At 47.2% G+C, this 21784-nt stretch overlaps 1 protein-coding gene across 1 annotated transcript in view; it reads right to left on the bottom strand.

Moving 5' to 3' along the window:
- Positions 1 to 1867: 1867 nt before the first annotated feature.
- The window catches only part of LOC115947436 (sperm-associated antigen 4 protein-like), a 30971-nt gene continuing 11054 nt past the window's right edge, over positions 1868 to 21784 (bottom strand). Inside the window, exons 2-11 of the mRNA XM_034072712.1 lie at positions 5562 to 5641; positions 5033 to 5114; positions 4786 to 4835; positions 4360 to 4421; positions 4139 to 4170; positions 3762 to 3858; positions 3488 to 3557; positions 2859 to 2959; positions 2390 to 2557; positions 1868 to 2062 (exon numbers count right to left, since the gene is read on the bottom strand). Of these exons, the coding sequence (XP_033928603.1) occupies positions 1868 to 2062; positions 2390 to 2557; positions 2859 to 2959; positions 3488 to 3557; positions 3762 to 3858; positions 4139 to 4170; positions 4360 to 4421; positions 4786 to 4835; positions 5033 to 5114; positions 5562 to 5641 (937 nt within the window). The remainder of the gene's footprint in view (positions 2063 to 2389; positions 2558 to 2858; positions 2960 to 3487; positions 3558 to 3761; positions 3859 to 4138; positions 4171 to 4359; positions 4422 to 4785; positions 4836 to 5032; positions 5115 to 5561; positions 5642 to 21784) is intronic.

The raw sequence follows: 21784 nt of genomic DNA, 5'->3' as shown, positions 1-21784 counted from the left end.
TGCAAACACAGACCCACCATCAGTGAAGGAAGAGTTGGCCTGTGAGTTACTGCAGCAGCTGGACCCCTGCAAATTGAGAGGACCTCACAAGCTGGAGAGGTTTCAGAAAAGGGCCACAAAGATGATTTAAGGACTGGGAAGCCTACTGTATGAGGAACAGCTGAGAGAACTGGGTTTGTTCAGCTTTGAGAAAGGAAGGGTTGGGGAGACATGATCACCATGTGCCAGTATTTAAAGGGTGGTTAGAAAGAATATGGAGACTGCCCTTTATAAGGAGTCCCATGGAAAAGATGAGCGGTACTACAGACTGGGAAATACATGGATTCTCCGGGATCATCCAGTTACATTTTTGGGAAACTGACTTTTAAAATTAAAATTTGGGTAGAAGACTAACCTCGTGTATATCCTAGTTCAAGACAGACTGCAGTCTATTCTCTTTTGTAAGCTATACATTTTCATAAACTTTTTCTGAATTTTCTGCTGACCAATATGTCTTTCGTTTGTCCTTCCTCAGAGTTTGCTACCATGAGCAACAAACATGTAGGGCCATATTATCCCAGGAGTTCCTCAGAGGATTTCCCAGGAGGGGTCAGTATGCATATTGGCATGCAAGTGATTTTCTGTTGCATCTCCTTTCAAAGAAGCTGTAAAACACAATGCACTGGATAAACAAAAGTACCAGATCAAGAAACAATGTAAACAGCGATAGGGCCATCTGAGAATATCCACAGACTATTTCATCCTCAAGGTGCAAGTAACCGATCTTTACTCAGTTAAACTCAGAGCACAGACCCTCACCAAAATGCCAGCAAACTGCGAGAAGAACAGGCAATGCAGAACGTTACCTAGTCAGAATACTTCATGCAGCTGAATTTCCAATATAAGCATTCAGGACAAGATTTACAGATAAAAATTCCCTGTTAACTGCTAGAAGTATCCAACCTCAGGAACAAAACACAAATAATTTATTAATTGGCATGTGTGTCCATGCACACACACAGACCACACACACTCAATGTCATGAAGATCAACAACAGCAAGTGCGAAGTCCTGCAACTGGGGATAGCAAGGCCCACCCACATGCTAGGGACCACACCACTGGAAAGCAGCCTTGCTGAAAGCACCTTCTAGTTCTGGTGAACAAGCTGAATGTAAGCCAGCAAATGTGCCCTTCTGATAAAACTGGTGAACATGTCCTGCACTGCAACAGGATAAGTGCAGGCAGGAAGTGATCCTTGCCCTCTACTCAGCAATGGTGAGGACAAACCTGGAATGCTGTGTCCAGTTCTAGGCTACTCAGTACAAGAGAGACTTGGACATATACATGTGAAGGGACAGCAAAGTGTTCAAGGGATTTGACCATCTTACCTAGGAGGAAAGGCTGAGAGAGATGGGACAGTTCAGCACTAGGAAAAGAAGGCTGACAGAGAAATTCCCCCATATGTATACATACCCAAAAAGAAAGTGCAGCAAAGACAGGCTCTTCTCAGACTCTCTTCTGACAGCTACAGGCAGTTGGTGCAGACTGAAAAACAGGAGAGAAGGTAGCTCCAAGCAGGGACTCTTGCCCTGGGCCTCTCTCTGCCAGCCAGACCCCTGCTCTGGGACCAGCTCCTGCTCTGGCTGAGGAAGCAGCTTCTCCCCCCTTCCCTTCTCCCACCCAGGAGGCAAAGGATTCCTGTGCCTCTGCAGAGCAAACAGCTAACCTCAAGAGAGAATGTGGTGGGCAGCTATGGGGACCTGAGGGTCACCTGTGCCAGGAAGCAGGACCAGGGGAGAGCCCTGCTGCCGGAGCACGGTGCTGAGCATCTTCCTCGCCACTGACTGCCCTGCAGGTGCCAACAGGCAGCTCTGGGCACCGCAGGGCTCAGGCCCCTGTCGTGCTAGGGCCTGTCCACTCTCTGCCTGCAAGCGACTTGCTGGCAAACTGGTGTTTCTGCCCTGGCCTCTTGCCCATGCGCACCCACTGTACCTGCAGAGGGAAGGTCTGAGTTGGCTCTATCTGCATGCTGTAGAGGAATGACCCCAGCAGAGTTTCGCCATGGCCTTCCTCATCCAGTCCCTTGGAGACAAATGCACAGGAGAGCAGGTCAGGCTCAAGCTGACCATGAGCAAATGCTCATGCCAGATCTTGGCCCGTGATCTGCGCCACACTCCTGCACCTCTGGCACAGTCTGCCACAGAGGGAGACCCACGGGGCTGTGTCTCCTCCTCCGGGCCCTGGAGGTGCTGGGCCAAAACGTGCTGAGCAAGTCTGTGAAATGTCCCCTCTAGAAAGGGCAGTGCTTGGGAGCACACACACATCTCTGCAGATGCGCAGGGAGCAGCAGGTCCTGGTTACAGCTTTACCCGTGGTCACGTCCCAGCCCAGAGCCCAGCACAGACTTACAGAGACAGTGAAATCCTTGCGTGCACTACGGACAGTTGCCAGTGGAGTGGCTATCTTTGAGTAGTACTGTAAGGTGATGGCTGTTGGTTGTAGTTCTGTGGGCAGTCGGATTAGCACTTCGCTCTGAGACTGTTGCATAGGCCAGCAGTACCCTGGGGAAGCATCAGGCTAAAAGCAGAGGGCAAGAGAAGTGAATGCGAGGGCTTCGCTCCCCTGCTTGCAGAAGCACAGGCAGCACTGTGCCCGGGGCTGTGCTTCTGCTGCAGGTGCATGGTGTGCTGGGAAGCAGGCAGAAGCATCTGCTTTATCCAGGGAGCCAAGCCCCGTGTGGGACCTCAGGTGTCAGGCACCAGATCCTTGCCCTGGACCTGAGCAAGACCCCCGGCCAGACAGTAGATGACCCAGGGCTTGGCCCCAACTTGATCCAGAGAGGCAAGAGAAGCAGCACTGACAGTTTCTGCTACTGTACCTGCACAAAGGTTTCTTCAAAGGGTTCACTAAACAGGAACCAAAACACCCTTCTGAGCCATGCAGAGGTGCTGGATGAACTCTGCAGGTCGATGGCAGTCCCTGAGGGCAGAAGAGAGCAGCTGACTGCAACTGGCCCCAGGTGCAAAGGACCTGGTAGCTGCAGGTGACTGCTAAATCATGCCGCAATGGATACTTGGAGGTGCCTCGGGAAACGCAAGGGATCCCTGCACCCGGTGATGGCATCTCTCTCCCAGGCGCACAAAGAGAAGATCTGTGGGTGCTGGGGGACAGTGAGCCTCCACGGCAAGGGCAGCAAACCCAAGCAAGGTCCTGCTGTGTGGACAGCAGAGGGTGATGCAGCCACATGCTTTTATTCTGCAGGAAAGCTCCACGGAGTGGGAAAGGGCAGAAATGCCATCGGGCATGGCCAAGGCAGCAGGGAGGGCTCTGGCAGCAGGGCTGGGCTGAGCCTAAGGGAGCCAGACTGCTACATCATACTCATGGGCCCCGTGGTTTTGTCCCACCTCCCTCTACCTCGGAGAGCAGTGTCTGTAGCATTGCCTGATTTCAGGAACGCCAAGCACGAGCCCAGCACAAGAACTGCCTGGACCCAACGGCTGCCCATACCTGTGCTTTTGAGAGTCCAGTCAGGCACCTCCATGGGGTCAGACATCACCTCTCTCATTTGCTGAGCTTCCTGGGGAAGACACCAAGCAACAGGAAAGCAACCACGTCAGAGCTGTCCACGAGGAAGGCCTCTACAGCGCTAGAGCTCAACTTGCAGCTACTGGCAAGGGAGGGGTGTGGAGGCTGGGACAAGCAGGGCCCCCTGCACCAGGTCCTTCCTGGGCTGGCTGGTGGCCTTTTCCTGCCCAGCCCTCTTTCCAGAATGCAGGATCACCTTCTTTATAGAGCGGATTTCTGCAGCCAGACGTTTCACCTCATCCCTCAGCTGCTGCAGCTCTCCAGCTTGTCCTTTCCACACATCAGGTGTGTTGCTGCAGTCACCAGGAAATTGCATCTTGTCAGATCACTGCCCACCAATGTGAGGAACCTCCAAGCCCAGGAGCAGCACAGACAGTGACGCTCGAGACCCTTTTCTTTCCCTGGTTTACACAAGCACTTCCTTCCCCCTCCAGGTTTAGCAAAAGGCCCAGACAAGAGCAGAAGACATGAGCTCTGGGTGCTGTGCAAGTGAAAGCAAATAGCACAGGCTCATCTGCCCGTGCTAACCCCATCAAACGTGCTGCAGGGCTGCGGAGAGGAGAGGGCTCTTACCACAGTGAACTCAGGTCAGGTGCAGGCTGCCTCTGGAAGGGAAAGGCTCTTGTTGGAGTCCCACAGCAGCTGGGGCTTCCCCGAGCTAGCAGCTCTAGGAAGGCACAGCAGAAGCTGCTGCTGCTGCTTTGGGTCACTGCCTGGCACCAGAGGACTGGGCGATTCACCCACCCACCCATCGCCTGCAGTGCTCCCTGGCAGGACTTTCCTGTCCCACTGACCTGTGGCGCATTCTTTCCAAACAACTGCCAAAGGAGCAGCGAGGTCCCGCACCAGGCACCAGCTGTAACATCACCGAGAGAGTAATTTTATTGCTGTTTCTAAAGATCCCCGTAGTGACACAGTCTCCTCCCACACCAGTGTGGCAAGAGGTTGGCTGAGGATACCACAAAGGGGTGCAGGAGGGGAGGTAGATCCAAGCAGGGACTCTTGCCCTGGGCCTCGGGGTGCTGCACAGCCCTGCTTCCAGGCTTTGCACCCCACTGCTATGCCCCATTTCATCTGCATGCAGCGAAGCACCTTGTGACCTCCCAGATCCACAAAAGTGAGATGCTGTACGGACCACACAGGTCCTCACTGCCTCTGCCTCATGCTGAGGCTCACACCTCACTCCTCTGAGCCTCCATTGGCAGCAGGTAAATACTAACCAAGAGCAGTGAGGCTCATCAAGCAGAAGATCATGAACAGCCTCTCGTTCCTGAAACAGAGAGAGTCCTGGGGTTAGCAGTGCTCAAGGCAGAGCCCTGCCCAGAGGAATTTCTCTTATGAGCTGAACAACAATTTGCAGGGGAACCAGGGGTTCTCCTGGTGGGGAGCACCACCAGATTCCCATCTGATCACCCTGACCCTCTGGCACCCCCGAGCTCCATGTCAGTAACAGACACTTGTACTCACAGGATGGAGATGCCTTTTCTGATGTTTCTCCAAAGGAAGATCACAGCCTTTGCCATTCTGTAAGCAAAGCTGAATACCAGCCCTGGGCAAAGAAATGGGAGAAAAGCCTGAGAAGCTTTCTTGAGGAACCCTGTCTGGGGTATGGCCGACCCCCTGAGAGGAGGTGCGTGCTGGTCCTGCACACTTCCTCCCTGTGGGACAGGGCAGGCTTATGCCCTGGAGGGTGTTGCTTGTTTCTCAACAGAGACCCGGCAGGATCCCCTTGCAGGCAGGGCACTGACAGCAAGGATGGGGCAGGACTGTGCATGAGGCTTCGGGCTCTGTATCTCTACCCCACAGGGGTGTCCCGTGGTTATTATGGTAGTCCCGTGGTTATTACAGACATGATGGCCAGCTCCGTCATGGTCACAAAGGCAAAATGGTCCCAGGCCGCTCCTGGGGCAGGATGATACTGGGTATTGAGGGCTGTTCCCAGATGAGCCAGGCAGGCCTGGTGCAACCATGGGGTGAAAGGCAGCACTGAACTTACGCTCTGTGGCTGCAGCACTGCAGCCGCAGCATGCTGGCTCTTTGCAGCTGGTCCCTTGGTCCTCCTGAGAAGAGGGGCACCTGTGGGAGGGAAAGGGCAGGACACTGTTTGGCACTGCCTTCTTGCCGCATGAGCCAAGGCCCTGGCCACAAGACAGGCCTATGGGCAGAGGGGAGCAGCTGCCCTCCGCCAAAGCCCCCTCTTCCTCCCAGGGCCTCTGCAGCTCCACAGCCAGAGCCCTCCAACAGGAACCTGGGGCTTGGCCCCAGGGACAAGAGGGGCTTTCAGTTGAGCCTCTTCCCCACTAACAGTGGGTTTCCCACTCCCTGGGACAGTTGTGCTGCCCACCGTGCTCGCCAGCTCCTCCATCGTGTCCCCCCAGACCCTGCTTTAGCTCTTGGGGGCCTGACCCTGCAGCTGATGGTCCTTGGAGAAACCTTGTACCTGTTCCTGAGGACCTGAGTGGGCCCAGCTGCACGTCTGTCCCTGCTGCTACTGGCTGTGCGCTGCCCTCTTGGAGAAGCCTTTCTCATCTTGGGGACAAAGGAAGCTCCCCTGCAAGCCTGTCTGTCCTGCTTCTGAAGCAGGAGTGATGCCTGGCTGGGGGAGGGCACTTGGGCAAGAACCCCAAAACAGCTGCCAGGAGGAGAATGCCAGACACGGGCACACAGCCACCAGGACACAGCAAACTCCTACCAGGCAAGAGGTGGTGGCCCAAGTGGTGTAGGAGTCACCTTGACTTCACAGGTTCCTGGCTCCACATGATGTGCAGCCGTGACTGTGACATCACAGGTGAGCAAAGGGAAGGGATACACCTCGCTGCCCACTTAGCACTCTGGCTTACATTTGTGACTAGCCAGTGCCAAAAATACACCAGTGTTTCTCTGGTGCTGACCTGTGCCTGCAGAGCTCAAGGCTTGCTCAGTTTCTCTCTGGGTGTTCCCCATTGAGTAGGCTGTGTGGGTGGGCAAGAGCTGGGGCAGCCAAGCCAAACTGACTTGGCTCCATTCCATGTGAGGTCATGCTTTGAAATAAAGCCTCGGTCTTTGGTCAACCCTGTCAGCTGAAGGTTCCCATGGGGAAGCAAAGGGGTGCTGCCTCTGCGTGACACCAGGCTGGGGATGGGCCGCATGGGGCTTTGGCTTCCTTTGTCCCTCTGTCTCCACATTGTCATGGAGAGCTCCGTTCACCAAAGGAGCCCCAGGAATGTTCCAAGGTGCTGCTGCTTGCTTCCATCCTCAGCGAGAGGCCTGAGCACCCAGGACACCGCAATGACTCCATATGGGATAGCCCATGCACCCCAGTGACTCCTCTGGCGTGAGCCAGCCAATTCCTGTGAATCCATACATCTCCAATTTAGAGAGGCACAGATTTCATGGATTGACTGCTCACTGGATAAGGAATTGGCTGGATGGCTGCACAAAGACAGTTGAGGTCAATGGCTCCATGTCCAACTGGAGACCAGTAATGGGTCGTGTCCCTCAGTGGTCAGTGTTGGGACCAATCCTGTTCAACATCTTTGCTGATGATAATGGAGAGTGGCATTTATGCGCACTGACAAGTCTGGCGAAGGACTGTGGACAAGCCTTTGGCCTCTGCCTCTCTTCTACAGAAGGGTAATATTTCACTTATTTCCTGTTGTATTCTTTCCTCTGTGCACTTTCTGCAGATGATAATGCTCTCTCATTTTACCTTCTGAGGTCAGAAGGTAGGAGAAAGACTGGGCACAGAAAGAGACTGTTGTACCTTCTTTCTGGTGATTTATACTACTGAGATGTTTATCTTTACCATTTAGAAGCTCCACCCTATGAATAAGAATGTTGGAAACAAATCTCTGAATTCTCACATTTAGCTTCATCCTGAACAATTAACAGAGAACTCTGAATATTTCTGTTTAATAGATTAATAAATCCTGTTGACAGAATACATTCAGAAACCAGTATAATGCAAATAAAAAGATCTCTCCTGTGTCAGTACTATGTGTGTAATTAACAGTTTTATCTGCAAAAAAATTGATAATATTTCTTTGCTCATCCAAGCAGTATGTTGTTTAAGAGATGAGTTTATAAAGAGACTGCATCTTAGGTAAGAAGAAAAGAAACAGAGAAATTGATGACTGCTTAAACCAATACCAAGATTTGCTTTAGGTATTAGATTGTTAAAATTGGATCTGAAAGTTTTGCAAGTTTTGCACGCTTCTCAGGACAATCCCTGGCACAGCTATAGGCTGGGCAGAGACTGGACTGAGAGCAGCCCTGAGGAGAAGGACCTGGGAGTGTTGGTTGACAAGAGCTCAACATGGTGCAGCCCAGAAAGCCAACCATATGCTGGGCTTCATTATAAGAAGTGTGACCAGCAGGTTAAGGGAGGGGATCCTGCCCCTCTACCCTGCTTTGACCCCACCTGCAAAGACTCCACCTGCAGTTTTGCATCCAGCTCTGGGGCTTCCAGCACAAGAGCTATATGGACCTGCTCAAGTGAGGCCAAAGGAGGCCACCAATATGATCAGGGGGCTGTAGCATCTCTGCTACGCAGACAGGCCAAGAGAGCTGGGCTTGCTCAGCCTGGAGAAGGCTTAGGGGGATCTTAGCACAGCCTTCCAGTGCTAAAGAGGGACTACAGGGAATCTGAAGAGGGAATTCTCACAAGGGCCTCTAGTGACAGACCAAGGGGGAATGTCTTTAACTGACAAGAAGCAGATTTAGTTTAGGCATCAGGAAGAGATACTGTACTGTGAGGGTGGTGAGACACTGGCACAGGTTGCCCAGAGAAGCTGTGGATGCTCCAGCCTTGTCAGTGTTCGAGGCCAGGTTGGACAGGGCTTTGAGTAATCTGGTCTAGTGTGAGGTGTCCCTGCCCATGGCAGGAGGGTTGGAATTAGATGATCTTTAAGGTCACTTGCAAGCTACACCATTCTGTGATTCTCAATGTCTGCTAATGATGTCGGCAAAATCTCTGTTTTCCCCATTGCTTTACATTCTCAAAATGAGATTATTACTACTTAATAATAAAACTGGCAACACTGAGGAGATGCTTCTGTTTTGTGATATCATATGTACAACAACAAGATGAAGCAGTTGGAAAAGTGAGGCCAAGACAGTTTAACTATAATAGAACATGTATTCTGATACACTGCACATTGACTTTACATTACACAGGTATTTAGTCATTACTGCCTAGTTAAAAAGTGCAGAGGTGAATAGTTGTACTTAGAAGTTACAAATGGGCTTTCTTTCATGTTGCTCAGACTTTTAGTTCACTATTTGTCCAAATGTAATTAGTTCCAGTATTCATGCAATATTATGGCCCTCTGTGACAACTGCAGTTAGTAAAATTAATGTCTGAATAGTTCCTTAGTAGGTGACAAAGGAGGAAACAGATCTAATGCCAGATCCTTTGGAAAGAATGATGTTGCAGTAATTGGGACATAAGCGAAGGGTGAGATAATTAGACTTTCATTAGAGCTGCTACAGAAAAGAAGCAAACAGCCTGGCTGCACTCCGTGCAATTTAACTGTAACTGGGGCATTTGGAAGAGAGATTTTAACGAAGACTCTGAACCAGGTTATGTGACAAAAAAGACAAATGTCAATTAAAAGAGGCAGCTTTGCAACAAACCCTGTTCATGACACTTGTGTGCCCTGCCTTACGGCTTGCAGAAAGTCCAAGACTGCCAATTTGAGGTGCAATATTTGGTTGCTGATGCCTCCCTATAAAGATGCAGATGTGTCTCCCTGTTAACACACAGTGACTGTGCTGAGCAACCTCAGGTCTGTGACAGCTTTTCTATTGCCTTGCATTGCTGTGCTTTCTGAATAAATTTGAGTGATACTGAATGCAGTATTTACTGGCAAACACCTCACGATAAAATTAGTTTGTTTTGGGTAAGTACTGCAAATAACCAATAACCTTAATGGGATGTGCCAAAATGCATCGCTGAAAAAAGTTTCACTCCTCATCCCTAAAAGCTGCTGTAGGAATATACTTTGCCCTTTCAAAAGTAATTCTAGTGGGGAAAAAAAAAATCTGTTTGACTTCACAGCATTGGCAAGGTAAATTTTCAAAGAAAAATGCCATTAAGAGAACGTTTCTACTTAAAGTTTGAGGCAGATGGGGATCTGTCTGCCCTCATAGCTTACAAAGACCTCTCATGCACCTGAATCTCTCAAACTTCCATTGCTAATCTTTTTCTAGTTATCCTGGTGTTACCCACAGCAACAGTGTCATTGACACAATGTGCACGTACCCAGCAGGAGGCATAAATAACAACCACCATGTTTATAATTTTGGGCTAGTGAACAGTTGACAGTGGCATATGAGATTTTAGAAAAATGTACCACTAGCCACCTTTATGTGTTATAAAACCCTCTGCTTTACAGGAATGATTTTTACAACAGCAATGACTTTGACAGGATGTGTATTTTGTAAATCAGCTTTGCAAATGCAATTCCTGAATAATAAGCCTGTGAAGTTATTTTTATACTTGCCAGTATTTGACACTGGTGACATCTTCTGGTAAACTGAGTCATGGAAGTAGCACTTGTTGCTTTTACTGTCCATGTTCTGGAGAGACATTGCTGTGTGATAGAGTTCCACAGTTGATAAAAGTGTAGTGCATGACTTCACGCTGGTGAGATACTATATATTTTATCTAATTACCAAAAGAAATCTCATATTCTAGACACAGAAAGAGGAAAAAAAAAAAAACAACCCAATTAGAGTTGTAAGTAGTATGTACCAGAAAGTTCTCTTCTGACACCAGCCATTCAGTCAGCTTTCAACTGACTACCGCAGCCACATATATCACCAGAAATGTGTAACAGTCTTTGGGACTTACTAGAGCAGGCAGCCTCTCCGCAACATCCCTGATCCGTGCCCCAGGTAGGCAACACACCTCCCTTGCGACCGGGTCAGGCTGACAGATGAGCACTTCTGTCCCTTTCAAGGCAGAGTCCCCTACTACTACAACCCGCCGCATTTTCCTGGCGGCACCAGTAAAGATCTGTACCAGCGCACTAGCCTGCTGTTTCTGGTGCATTTCCTCATCAGCCCCCTGCAGGACAGCAAAGCGGTTCTGCGTGGGGACAACAGATTTAGGAAGAAGCCCCTTGCTTTTAATTGCTCTCTTCCTCCTTTGTTTTTTTTTTTTTTTTTTTTGCTACTAATTCCCAGCTTCCCTGGTCAACAGCCTCCTTCTCTCCTCCATGAGCTAGAGGGGAATCTTAAGGCCCCTGCACAGTTTGGTCCTGGAGCAAGCAGTCCTGCTTCCTCTCAGCTCCCCTGACATCTTGCAGCCGATAGACAGCATCCCGTAGCTCAGCCACCTGCTGCAGGAGGACCTCCACCCGGGAGCACCGCCTGCAGCCCTGCCCATTCTGCACCTTTCCCTCACCAGACCAGTGCAGGCACCCTCTACACTCCGAGCTCTGCACTGCAGCCTCCCCTCTCATCGGCTCTGTCTGGGTGTCTACTCTCGCTATCGCCGGGGCAGCCAAGGCAGAGCTCCCAGACCGCGCCCTGGTCATACGGGAGTGCTCACCACCCCTCCGCCTGCCCGCGCAAACTGCTTCGACCCGCCCTGTTCGCCGCGCTCTCTGGAGCACCTTTTACCCCCTCAGGGCTGGTGCCGCCCCTCCTGGCTCCGCCCCCGGTGAGTCCGTGCTCGCGTCACTGAGCTGCCGGCTCCTGGGAGGAGTTGAGGCTCCCTCGGTGGCCCTTGCCGTTCTGAGTTGAGTCTCCTAGGCGCTGATCTCCCCCCCACTCCGGTGGTGAAGGCGTCCTCTCTCGAGCTACTAACCTCAGTAATTGACCCATTTTATGGGAGACAGAGTTAAAAGCCTTTTCTAAAGTGCAGGTAGACAATATCCACTGCTCTTCCCTCACTTCTCAGGCCAGACATTACATTGTAGAACTTCATCAAGTTGGTCAAGTATGACTTCCCTTTGGTGAAGCCATGCTGACTACTCCCGGTGATTTTCTTATCATTCATGTGCCTGGAAATGGTTTCCAGGATTAGCTGCTCCACCATGTTCCTAGGGATTAAGATGACAGCCTTCAGCTCCCTGGGTCCTTCTTTTTTTGCCTTTCTTGAAGACAGGAGTAACATTTGCTTTCCTCCACTCTTAGGGCACTTCTTCCATTTCGTATGATCTATCAAAGATTATTGAGAACGGTCTCACAATGGCATCTGCCAGCTACCTCAGCACTCACTGGTGTATCCCAATAGTGCACATGGATTTACATATCAAGTATTCCTTGACCTGATCCTCTTCTGCCAAGCATACATCTTCCTTGCTCCATATTTTCCTCCTGGTCTCTGGGGTTCCTGACGGGTGGTCTTGCTAGTAAAGACTAAGGAAAAGAAGGCAATCAGTACCTCAGCCTTTTCCATGTCCTATGTAACCAGACCCCTTATCTCATTCAGCAATGAGCCCTCATTTTCCCTTTTCTTCCTTTTGTCAGCTATATAACTACAGAAGCCTTCTTGCACTTTCGTGTCCCCAGCCAGATCAAATTTCATTGGGCTTTGGCTTTCCTAACTTCTTCCCTGCATGCTGAGGAACATCTCTGTATTTCTCTCAGGTTACCTGTTCCTGCTTGCATCCTCTGTATGCTTTCTTTTTGTGCTTGAGTTCGCTCAAGAGCATCTTGTACATCTACAGAGGCCACCTGGTATTTTCGCCTGACTGACTATTCACTGGGATGGACCATTCTCGAGCTTGGAAGGGATGATACTCAAATACTAATCAGCTTTCTTGGACATCTCTTCCTTCCGGGACCACAGAACTCTCCCAAGATGATCTTTTAAGATGCCAAAGTCTGCTCTCCTGAAGTCCAAGGTTGTGACCTTGCTTTCTACCCTTCTCCCTCCCATCAAGATCCTGAATTCCACCACCTCATGGTCACTGCAGCCGAACCTGTCTTTGACCTTAACATTCCCAGGAAGCTGTTGGTGAGTATGAGGTTCATCTCCTTGTTGGCTCCTCTGTCACTTGGAGAAAGTTATGATCACTATACTTCAGGAACCTCCAGAATTGCTTATATACTGCTGTGTTGTTCCTCCAGCAGATGTGAGGGTGGTGGAAATCTCCCATGAGGACCAGGGTCTGCAACTATGAGGCTGCTCCCTCTGTCTCTGTAGAGGGCCTTATCCATGTGTTCTTCCTAGTCAAATGGTGTGTAGCAGACACTCACTGTAACATCACCTTTACCTTTACTCTCTTTAATCCTTACCCATAAGTTTTCAACTGGCTCCTTGTCTACCTCCAGGCAGAGCTCTGTGCACTCCAGCTCCTCTCTCATCCAAAGGGCAACTCTTCCTGGTCAACTTTCCTTCCTAACCTTCCTAAAGAGCCAATATACCTTTACTGCAGTACTCCAGTCAAGGGAGCTATCCCACCATGTCTCTTTGATTCCAGCACTATCATAGCCCAGCAAATGCACACATATCTAATTCACTCTTTATTCCTCACACTATATGGATCAGTATGCACTTTGGAGAGGCACCTCAGCATGTTGACTTCCTAGAAAGGGTTTTGGGGATTTCTCTATAATTGTGTCCTGTAGACTCTTCCTTGCTTACACACAAATCCTGGAAGTGACCCTGCTTAAGCTCCATTTTGTTGATATTCTGGTCTTCCTTATGAGGTCAGCCATCATTGGCAAAAATTGCTTTGCTGTGTTTAGTGATTTGAATCCCATCTATTCCAAGCAGAGACTAACCTGCAAACAGGGTCCCATTGTTATAGAACCCTGTCACCAACACCTGCTCTGCATCCAATTAATAACATGCTACTAATGTTTCCATTATTTCCTTCCTCCTCATATATTTCCCTTTAAGCAGCAGGACTGAGAGCATCATCTGGACCTAAGGCCCTTGACTATGGCCCCCAGAGCTCTGTAGTCACTTTTGACACTGTTCAAGCTGCCTCTATTAGTATCATTTTTACCCCCATGGAAAATCAGTAGGGAGTAGTAGATAAAGTAATAGTTAAAGACAAACTTCATTTGTCCCCACAGAATATTCTGGATCCAGGCTTCTGGGAGGCAACAAACCTCTCTACCTGGTATGTCAGAACAAGAGATGGGTGCCTCTGTCTCCTGCAGCAAGGAGTCACCTGTTAGAATTAATCACTTTTTCTTCCTGGAGGTATTGCATGGTTCAGGGTCAGGGGGACCATGAAGGCACATAAGTCTCCTGTTCAACTTTGAGGACAGTGGACTTTAGAATTTCAAGTTCTTAGGTGATGAAGGAGCCTTTGTTCTGGAGGTCAACAGCTTCCATCTTTTCCATTCTCCAGAGGTTGCACTTAATAGTAGGGGTGGACACTGCCAGCTTCTCTACTGCAGTTAGCATCTGAGTTTCAGAGCGGATCCTGTCTGTCTCCCTTTCCTCTTCCCTGATGCTGCATAGCCTGCTCACTTGCTCCCATAACTCCTCCTTTTGACAGCACAGATCTCCCAAGACAGCATACTGCCTGCAGGAAGAGAACTATCTCACCTGGTATCAGAAAGAGACCCCAGGTACCCCCTACAGCCTTGGAGGGATGCATCCACCATCCAGAGCTCGTCTGTGCTAAAGCCTCTACCCTAGCAAGTACAACTCTTACTGGGGGAAGTACTCTGCGACATGTAGTACCATGTCTGAGGCTATTGCAGTGGTACAAACTCAGCTGAGACCCCTTCTTTGCAAACTGCTGTACCTGCTGGTTGTACTGTGGGACCTGTGGTCTAAGCCTGGCTCTTATATATAGGTGCTCTTATATATAAGCACCTCTTTTAGCTGGACCTTTCCTGAGCACCGACTAAAAGCATACTTAGACCTGTCTAATTAACAGACTGTTGCAACAGAAGCTTCAGGCACACTGGGTCAGTAACAGCTAATCATCCTCATTAAAAATGCTAGAGTGTCCTTGGGATGGCTTCCTTTACCACTTCTTTACCAGACAGCAACTCTCCAAAGCTGTATGAATGTCAAAGGAATTTAAACTAGAGACTTTGTATTTTTGCATTAGCTATGGTAGGATAATATATTAGTGGATGTGTTGTTCTAATGCACAAAATTATGGTCAGAGATCCAAATTATTTTTCCAAGAAGCTCCTGATCTGCTGTGTAACTTTATTTTATTGACAAGTTAAGAGAATATTTTGTTTTCATATAAAGAAAAAGGAGCTCTGAGAGGAGTGACTTTTAAAAATTAGTGGTGTTTCAACAAACTAAAAAGTTATTTGTGAAAATTATTTGATTTCTGAATTCCATCTCTTGCACTATTTATGTTAGGTAGGGTAACAATTACTAAGGTTAAGGCCCTGGACAAACAAATATTTTTCTGTCCACAAATATTTTTTTCCAGATCATACTTCCAACCAAGTAAGAATGCTTTATGCTGAAATTGGAATTCTAATTTAAAGCCCCTAAAGTGTTCCATGACACTCTATTCATACCAATACTATGTACCATACAGGGTATCTTTTATTGTGGCACATTATCCCGCCTCTATTTTACTAATTCTTATGGCATTCATGATAAAGTTTTACAGAGCTTTGCTGTTCCTGAGTCATTTTTTTCATATACACAAGCTGGGACACCTCTCTCTACCAGTCAGCCCTGGCATGTTGAGCTCTAACTTGTAAGAAAGTATGAGGAGACATGGGCCTATAATTTATTCAGACAAAAAGACCTATTATGCAGCCTGTAGATCTCAATGTAGATGGGCAATAGCTGTGTGAAGGGCTTATTGCCTGTTCAGCAGTGGTGCAGATGGGTGTAGCACCTTCTGCTTCTAGTGCAAGGGTAGATAGGGGTGTACTTGGACAGGGACCACATAGTGACCTATACAGAAGCTAAAGGCGAACAGAACAGGAGTGATGGTGTTACTGTCGTTGTCTGTGGAAATGGTGAGACCGGGTTTGATTCAAGAACAGATAGGTGGTCTTCTCTAACAAGTCAGGCACCAGTGTCCTGTGTGGTGCAGGAAGCTCATCTTCCTAGTATGCTTCTGGTTTGGCAAAATGATTACCCCGTTGCTGTCGAAATCATCATGTATTTTGTGAAGAATGATGATGTGAACTTGAGAGATTAGTACTGGTGTAGTAAAATGGCCTTTTCTGCTCCTGCTGCTCTCAAGGCAAGGACTGCAGTATTGACCTTAAGGTTGCTGAGAGAGTCATAGAATCATAGAATGGTTAGGATTGGAAAGGACCTTAAGATCATCTAGCTCCACGCCCCCTGCCTTGGGCTGGGATGCCTCACACTAGACCATGTTGCCCAAGGTTCTGTCCAATGTGGCCTTGAGCACTGCCACAGATGGAGCATTTACCAGTTCTTTGGGAACCTGTTCCAGTGCCTCACCACCCTTGCAATAAAGAACTTCCTTATATCTAACCTGAACTTCCTCCATTTAAGTTTGAACCCCTTACCCTTGTCCTGTTGCTGCAGTCCCTGATGAAGAGTCCCTCTCCAGTATCTCTGTAGACCCCCTTTAGGTACTGGAAGGCTGCTAGGAGGTCTCCACACAGCCTTCTCTTCTCCAGGCTGAACAGCCCCAACTTTCTCAGCCTGTCTTCATACGGGAGGTGCTCCAGTCCCCTGATCATCCTTGTGGCCCTCCTCTGGATTTGTTCCAACAGTTCCATGTCCTTTTTATGTTGAGGACACCAGAACTGCACACAATACTCCAAGTGGGGTCTCATGACAGCAGAGTAGAGGGGCAGGATCACCTCCTTCAACCTGCTGGTCATACTCCTCTTGATGCAGCCCAATATGCTGTTGGCTTTCTGTCCATGTTGCTGACAAAGATGTTGAACAGGGTTGGTCCCAACACTGATCCCTGAGGGACACCATCGTTACCCACCTCCAGTTGTATACACTGAGCCATTGACCTCAACTGTCTACATCCGGTCATCCTTATTCACCAGGTGGTCCATCCATCACATTTATGTCTCTCCAGTTTAGAGACAAGTTTAGAGTCTGTAAATACAGGCTAGGCTCTTAATCTGTAAATAAAGATCACCTTTTCACCACCTGTCTTGCCATTAACTGATGTGGTCTCAATGTAAAAAGCACTTAAATATACCTATGAACTGTGGGGGTTTTCAGCACTGACATGACATCTGTTGAAAGAAATACTGTTTGAAGTAAAAACAAGATGTCTCAGTTCAACATGTGTTTCTCAGTTCAGTATATATTAAAGGTGTCTTCACGGAAATTGAGTTCCTGCTCAAAGTAATTACAAGTAGAAAAAGTATGCAACATTTTTTCTTGTAGTCATTTATAGCTTTGGAATTCTTGAGTGCTGATATTTTTGTATTTCACAACCATGAGGCACACAGTACTTGCCAGTGCAGCATCTCTGTTCTGAGACTCTGGAGTTAAGAACTGCATAGGTATTACTTTTTGTTGGTTTCCATTACCCAGCAGCAAGGCACTCACAATACAGGCAGATAGACTGCACAACCTCCCTGTTCCAGAGTGTTTGACCACACTTATGATGAAAAAACATTTTACTTATTTCTGGTCTGAACTTTCCATGCCCTAGCTTGCATCTTTGGCTTTTCATCTATTGATGTGCATTTCTGAAGAGTCCCTGGCTCATTGCAGGAAAGGCTGGACTAGATGACTTTTAAAGCTCCCTTCCAACCCAAACTGTTACCTGATTCTATGATTCTATGAAGTTGAAGCAGATCTCTTCTCCCTTTTCCAGGTTGTCAATGGGCTGGGGCCTCTGCTGAACTTTCTCCAGTATATCCATGTCTTCCTTAAGTTGCTGCAGGATCCAAAACTGGACCAGCAATCCAGACCTACCTCACAAATGTTGAGTGAATATCAGGGCAGGATAACTTCCCTGCTGGATCTGCTGTATTTGCACTTTCCAGTACAGCCAAAGATGTGACTCAATGTCTTTGCTGCAATGCTGTTTCTGAGATGATTTGCCCCAAGGCTATATTGCTTCACAGGGTAGTAATGTAAAATAATCATAGAATCATAGAATAGTTAGGGTTGGAAAGGACCTTAAGATCATCTAGTTCCAACCCCCCTGCCATGGGCAGGGACACCTCACACTAAACCATATCACCCTAGGCTTCATCCAACCTGGCCTTGAATAACATTTTACTGCAGTTTGTCTGAATCTGTGAGTAACACAAAATCTGACGTGGTCAAAGAAATTTTGCCTAAGAACACTCATTGGAATTTATTTTATATCTTTTGTTTATAAACTGAGACTGGAATTGGTAATTGTGGAGTCATAACTCAAATGTTTTCACCTGTGCTTTCTCCCCACTAACTTTACATGAAGGAACAGGCAGACCCGAGATCAAAATATTCTTTATCCTGCACAGATTGTCCCTGTCCTGTAGCACAGTTACTAAAGAAATTATCTCAGTAGGCAGACTGAATTGAATGTTGTGTAGTTGGTGGTAGTGAGCCAGAGCCTGGTTACCAGGGGATCTCTGCATGCTGTAAACCCTAGAAACCAGGTGGCTTCACAGAAATTATTCTTCAGAAATCTTTGTGTAGTCACAAGTAGTACTTAAATGTCTAAAGGTTCCAGGGACTGATGGAAAGGTCTTTACCACACTACCACAGCAGAATTGCCAGGTACTGGGGGTATCATGGGCTGTAAGTCAGCAGTTTCTTATCCTGGTATGAGTAGGCAGAAGATCTGCACCATGAGTAGGCTGAAGAACTGCAGCTGTGTCCAGCAGGATTGTAACTTCCCAATAGTAAGTCTGAAACATGAATGGATCCTGTCTCAGGTCTGTCCTACAGAGGTCAGTGCAAACCCACTTCTGAGACAACTGCAATGCGGTTTTCAATGCCATCAGGTATTGCACTGAATGCAGGCTGAAGGATCTACTGTCTATAAACTGTATTTATACCTTGTGCTTGTTTGCACAGTGACAAATAAATATGTATTCTTCATAGACAGATTCCGTGTAACTGTGTTCAAGACATTGGCAAACACTGTGTTTTGACTTAACTTCTCTGAGCAAGCTAAAAAAAAAAAAACAAACTGCCAGGTCATTCTACTTTTTAAAGAAGGAATCTGAACTTGAAGTTAGAACAAGACCGCCCCAGTTTCAAATTTCTGATTTCTCTTTAAGCTGATCTGCTTCAAAGATCTGTTTCAAAGATGCCTGAGACATTTTTTCTATGATTTTAGGCGAAAGTCTTTTGTTGTTTTGTAATACATCAGAGTGGGGAAATAAGGTGTTTCAAATGAGAAAAAAAGCTAACAGTACCTTTGAAAAAAACAGTTTCAACATTTGGACTGAACCTAAGATTGCATTTTAGAAAAAAATTCTGTCAAATGTTAGCCCTCACTGAACAACAATGTGATTATATTTAATAATGGGTTTATTTTTCAGAGGAGAATTTAAGCTTAACTGCGGTGTTGGACTACAGGGAGAGAAGTGAGATATGGTGCTTCTTTTCCCATGATAGCATTTAAGGAACAGTGTTTCTAAATCACTGAAATAAGCTTTAGGAAAAAAGACCGGTTTATATTTCTGTCTATGTCCTACAATAGTCTTTTTAAAATTTAGACTAAAGGAGCACATACAGGCTTAAAGCCAGATAGGGCTTCATGGTGTTTGATATAGGACTGTCTCAATTCATGAGCTAATGAAGCCCCAGCTTCAGCTTTGGCTCTCCTAGGGCTCTACAACCAGTGCTTGGAAAGACTGTTAACTCTTGTTTTACCATGCATTGTTCATGGGATTGGAGCTCCACCACCTCTCGGATGATACTGGTCAAACTCTGGACACATGGCAAAATGTATTCCTGCCTTAAAAAGCCTGCAGTCTAGATAGACAGACAAATTGACAATAGCAATGTATTTCCCAGTGGGGAAGTTCAGGTTAGATACATAAAAAGGACAACATAAAAAGGACATGGAACTGTTAGAACAAGTCCAGAGGAGGGCCACGAGGATGATCAGGGGACTGGAGCACCTCCCGTATGAAGACAGGCTGAGAAAGTTGGGGCTGTTCAGCCTGGAGAAGAGAAGGCTGCGTGGAGACCTCCTAGCAGCCTTCCAGTATCTGAAGGGGGCCTACAGGGATGCTGGGGAGGGACTCTTTATTAGGGACTGTAGTGATAGGACAAGGGGTAACGAGTTGAAACTTAAACAGCGGAGGTTTAGGTTGGATATAAGGAGGAAGTTCTTTACTGTGAGGGTGATGAGGTACTGGAATGGGTTGCCCAGGGAGGTAGTGAATGCTCCATCCCTGGCAGTGTTCAAGACCAGGTTGGATGAAGCCTTGGGTGATATGGTTTAGTGTGAGGTGTCCCTGCCCATGGCAGGGGGGTTGGAACTAGATGATCTTGAGGTCCTTTCCAACCCTAACTATTCTATGATTCTATGATTATGCCACATAACCTTGGGAGCTGTGATTACAGTATGGCAATTGAAGACGTAATTTGTTTGGGATTTTTTTAGGGTTTTTTGATTGTTTATTTAATGTGGTTTATGTTACTAATTTATTGCTTTAATCTGTAAATTTAAGAAGATTCACCATTTAATAGCTGTCCGCCTTTCAAAATACCTCATCCAACGCAGAAATCTTTGAAGGAACAAGAGCTCCAGTAAGACCTGAGTGGAAAGAAGTGATGCCAAGCTCTCAGTAAGGTCCAGTACCTCATTCTCATGTTAGGGTATCCTTTTCTTACTTTCTTTCCTTTCCAATAATATCACAGCCTGTAGGAAGTGTAGAGAACAACCCCATGTACCAGTACAGGTTGGGGGTTGACCTGCTGGAAAGGAGTGAAGGGGAAAGGGACCTGGGGGTCCTGGTGGACAGGAGGATGACCATGAGCCGGCAATGTGCCCTTGTGGCCAAGAAGGCAAATGGCATCCTATGGTGCATTAGAAAGGGTGTGGTTAGTAGGGCAAGAGAGGTTCTCGTCCCCCTCTACTCTGCCTTGGTGAGGCCGCATCTGGAATATTGCGTCCAGTTCTGGGCCCCTCAGTTCAAGAAGGACAGGGAATTGCTTGGAAGAGTCCAGCGCAGAGCCACAAAGATGGTTAAGGGAGTGGAACACCTGCCTTATGAGGAGAGGCTGAGGGAGCTGGGTCTCTTTAGCTTGGAGGAGACTGAGGGGTGACCTCACCAGTGTTTACAAATATGTTAAGGGTGGGTGTCAGGATGATGGAGCTAGGCTTTTTTCAGTGATATCCAGTGATAGGACAAGGGGCAATGGGTGTAAACTGGAGCATAGGAGGTTCCACGTTAACATCAGGAAGAACTTCTTTACTGTAAGAGTGAGAGAGCACTGGAACAGGTTGCCCAGGGAGGTTGTGGAGTCTCCTACGCTGGAGATATTCAAGGCCCGCCTGGACAAGTTCCTGTGTGATGTACTCTAGGTTACCCTGCTCTTGCAGGGGGGTTGGACTAGATGATCTTTTGAGGTCCCTTCCAACCCTTGGGATTCTGTGATTCTGTGACAATCATGAATCAGCAAATATAGTCCATGGTGTGAGGAACCCAAATTGGAATAAATGTACCTGCCAAAGAAGAGAAGCTGTCTGAGGAGACAATTCCAGCCACTGTAACACTCAGTTGAGAAGCATCTATGAATGTATTCATGGCATAGCAGTGAAAGTTAATGAGCACCTATTTGAGAAGTCAGGTTTTGATTTGTGCCAGTACACAAATGTGTATGCTCTGAAAAATCATTAGCTTGAGGGAAGCCCTTCAGTTCACCCATGCTTTCTCGCTACATTGCATTTCTTTTTGTATTTTCCTTTTTTTTTTAGCATTTCAACCTGGGGAAGTACAGAAAATCATTGCTGCAATACAGCTAAACATTAAAAATTTTAAATTTTGCTATTGGAATCCAAACCAACTGAATTACTTCTTCATATCTTGGAAAAGTTCTCCTGTAATAGTAACATCCAGCATTATAACAATTCCAGAAAAAAAGAGCATATGAGCAATGCAATGAAACAAAAATATACATAAGTACTTCCAGTTGTTACTGACATACAATATTGTTTAATGGGTATAGGCTTGCATTAGATATTGATATGATAACTTTTGACTGGATTCTTGAGTATATATGTATCTGTGTACATATATTCTGTCTAGAGATATGGTACCTCTTAAAAAAAACAAAAAAAAGCTTGTGCCAAAACTCTTGGATTCTAATAGAAAAAAAAAGGTGACATTCTGTTTTTTAAACAGTATTAGTGTATAATTTTCCTGTTTCTTTGTGGTCAAGCT

This window comes from Melopsittacus undulatus, chromosome Z (genome assembly GCF_012275295.1).
Source record: "Melopsittacus undulatus isolate bMelUnd1 chromosome Z, bMelUnd1.mat.Z, whole genome shotgun sequence".
Taxonomy (NCBI): Eukaryota; Metazoa; Chordata; class Aves; order Psittaciformes; family Psittaculidae; genus Melopsittacus; species Melopsittacus undulatus.
The sequence above is the reverse complement of the archived record's forward strand: the minus strand, read 5'-3'. Positions and strand labels throughout refer to the sequence as shown.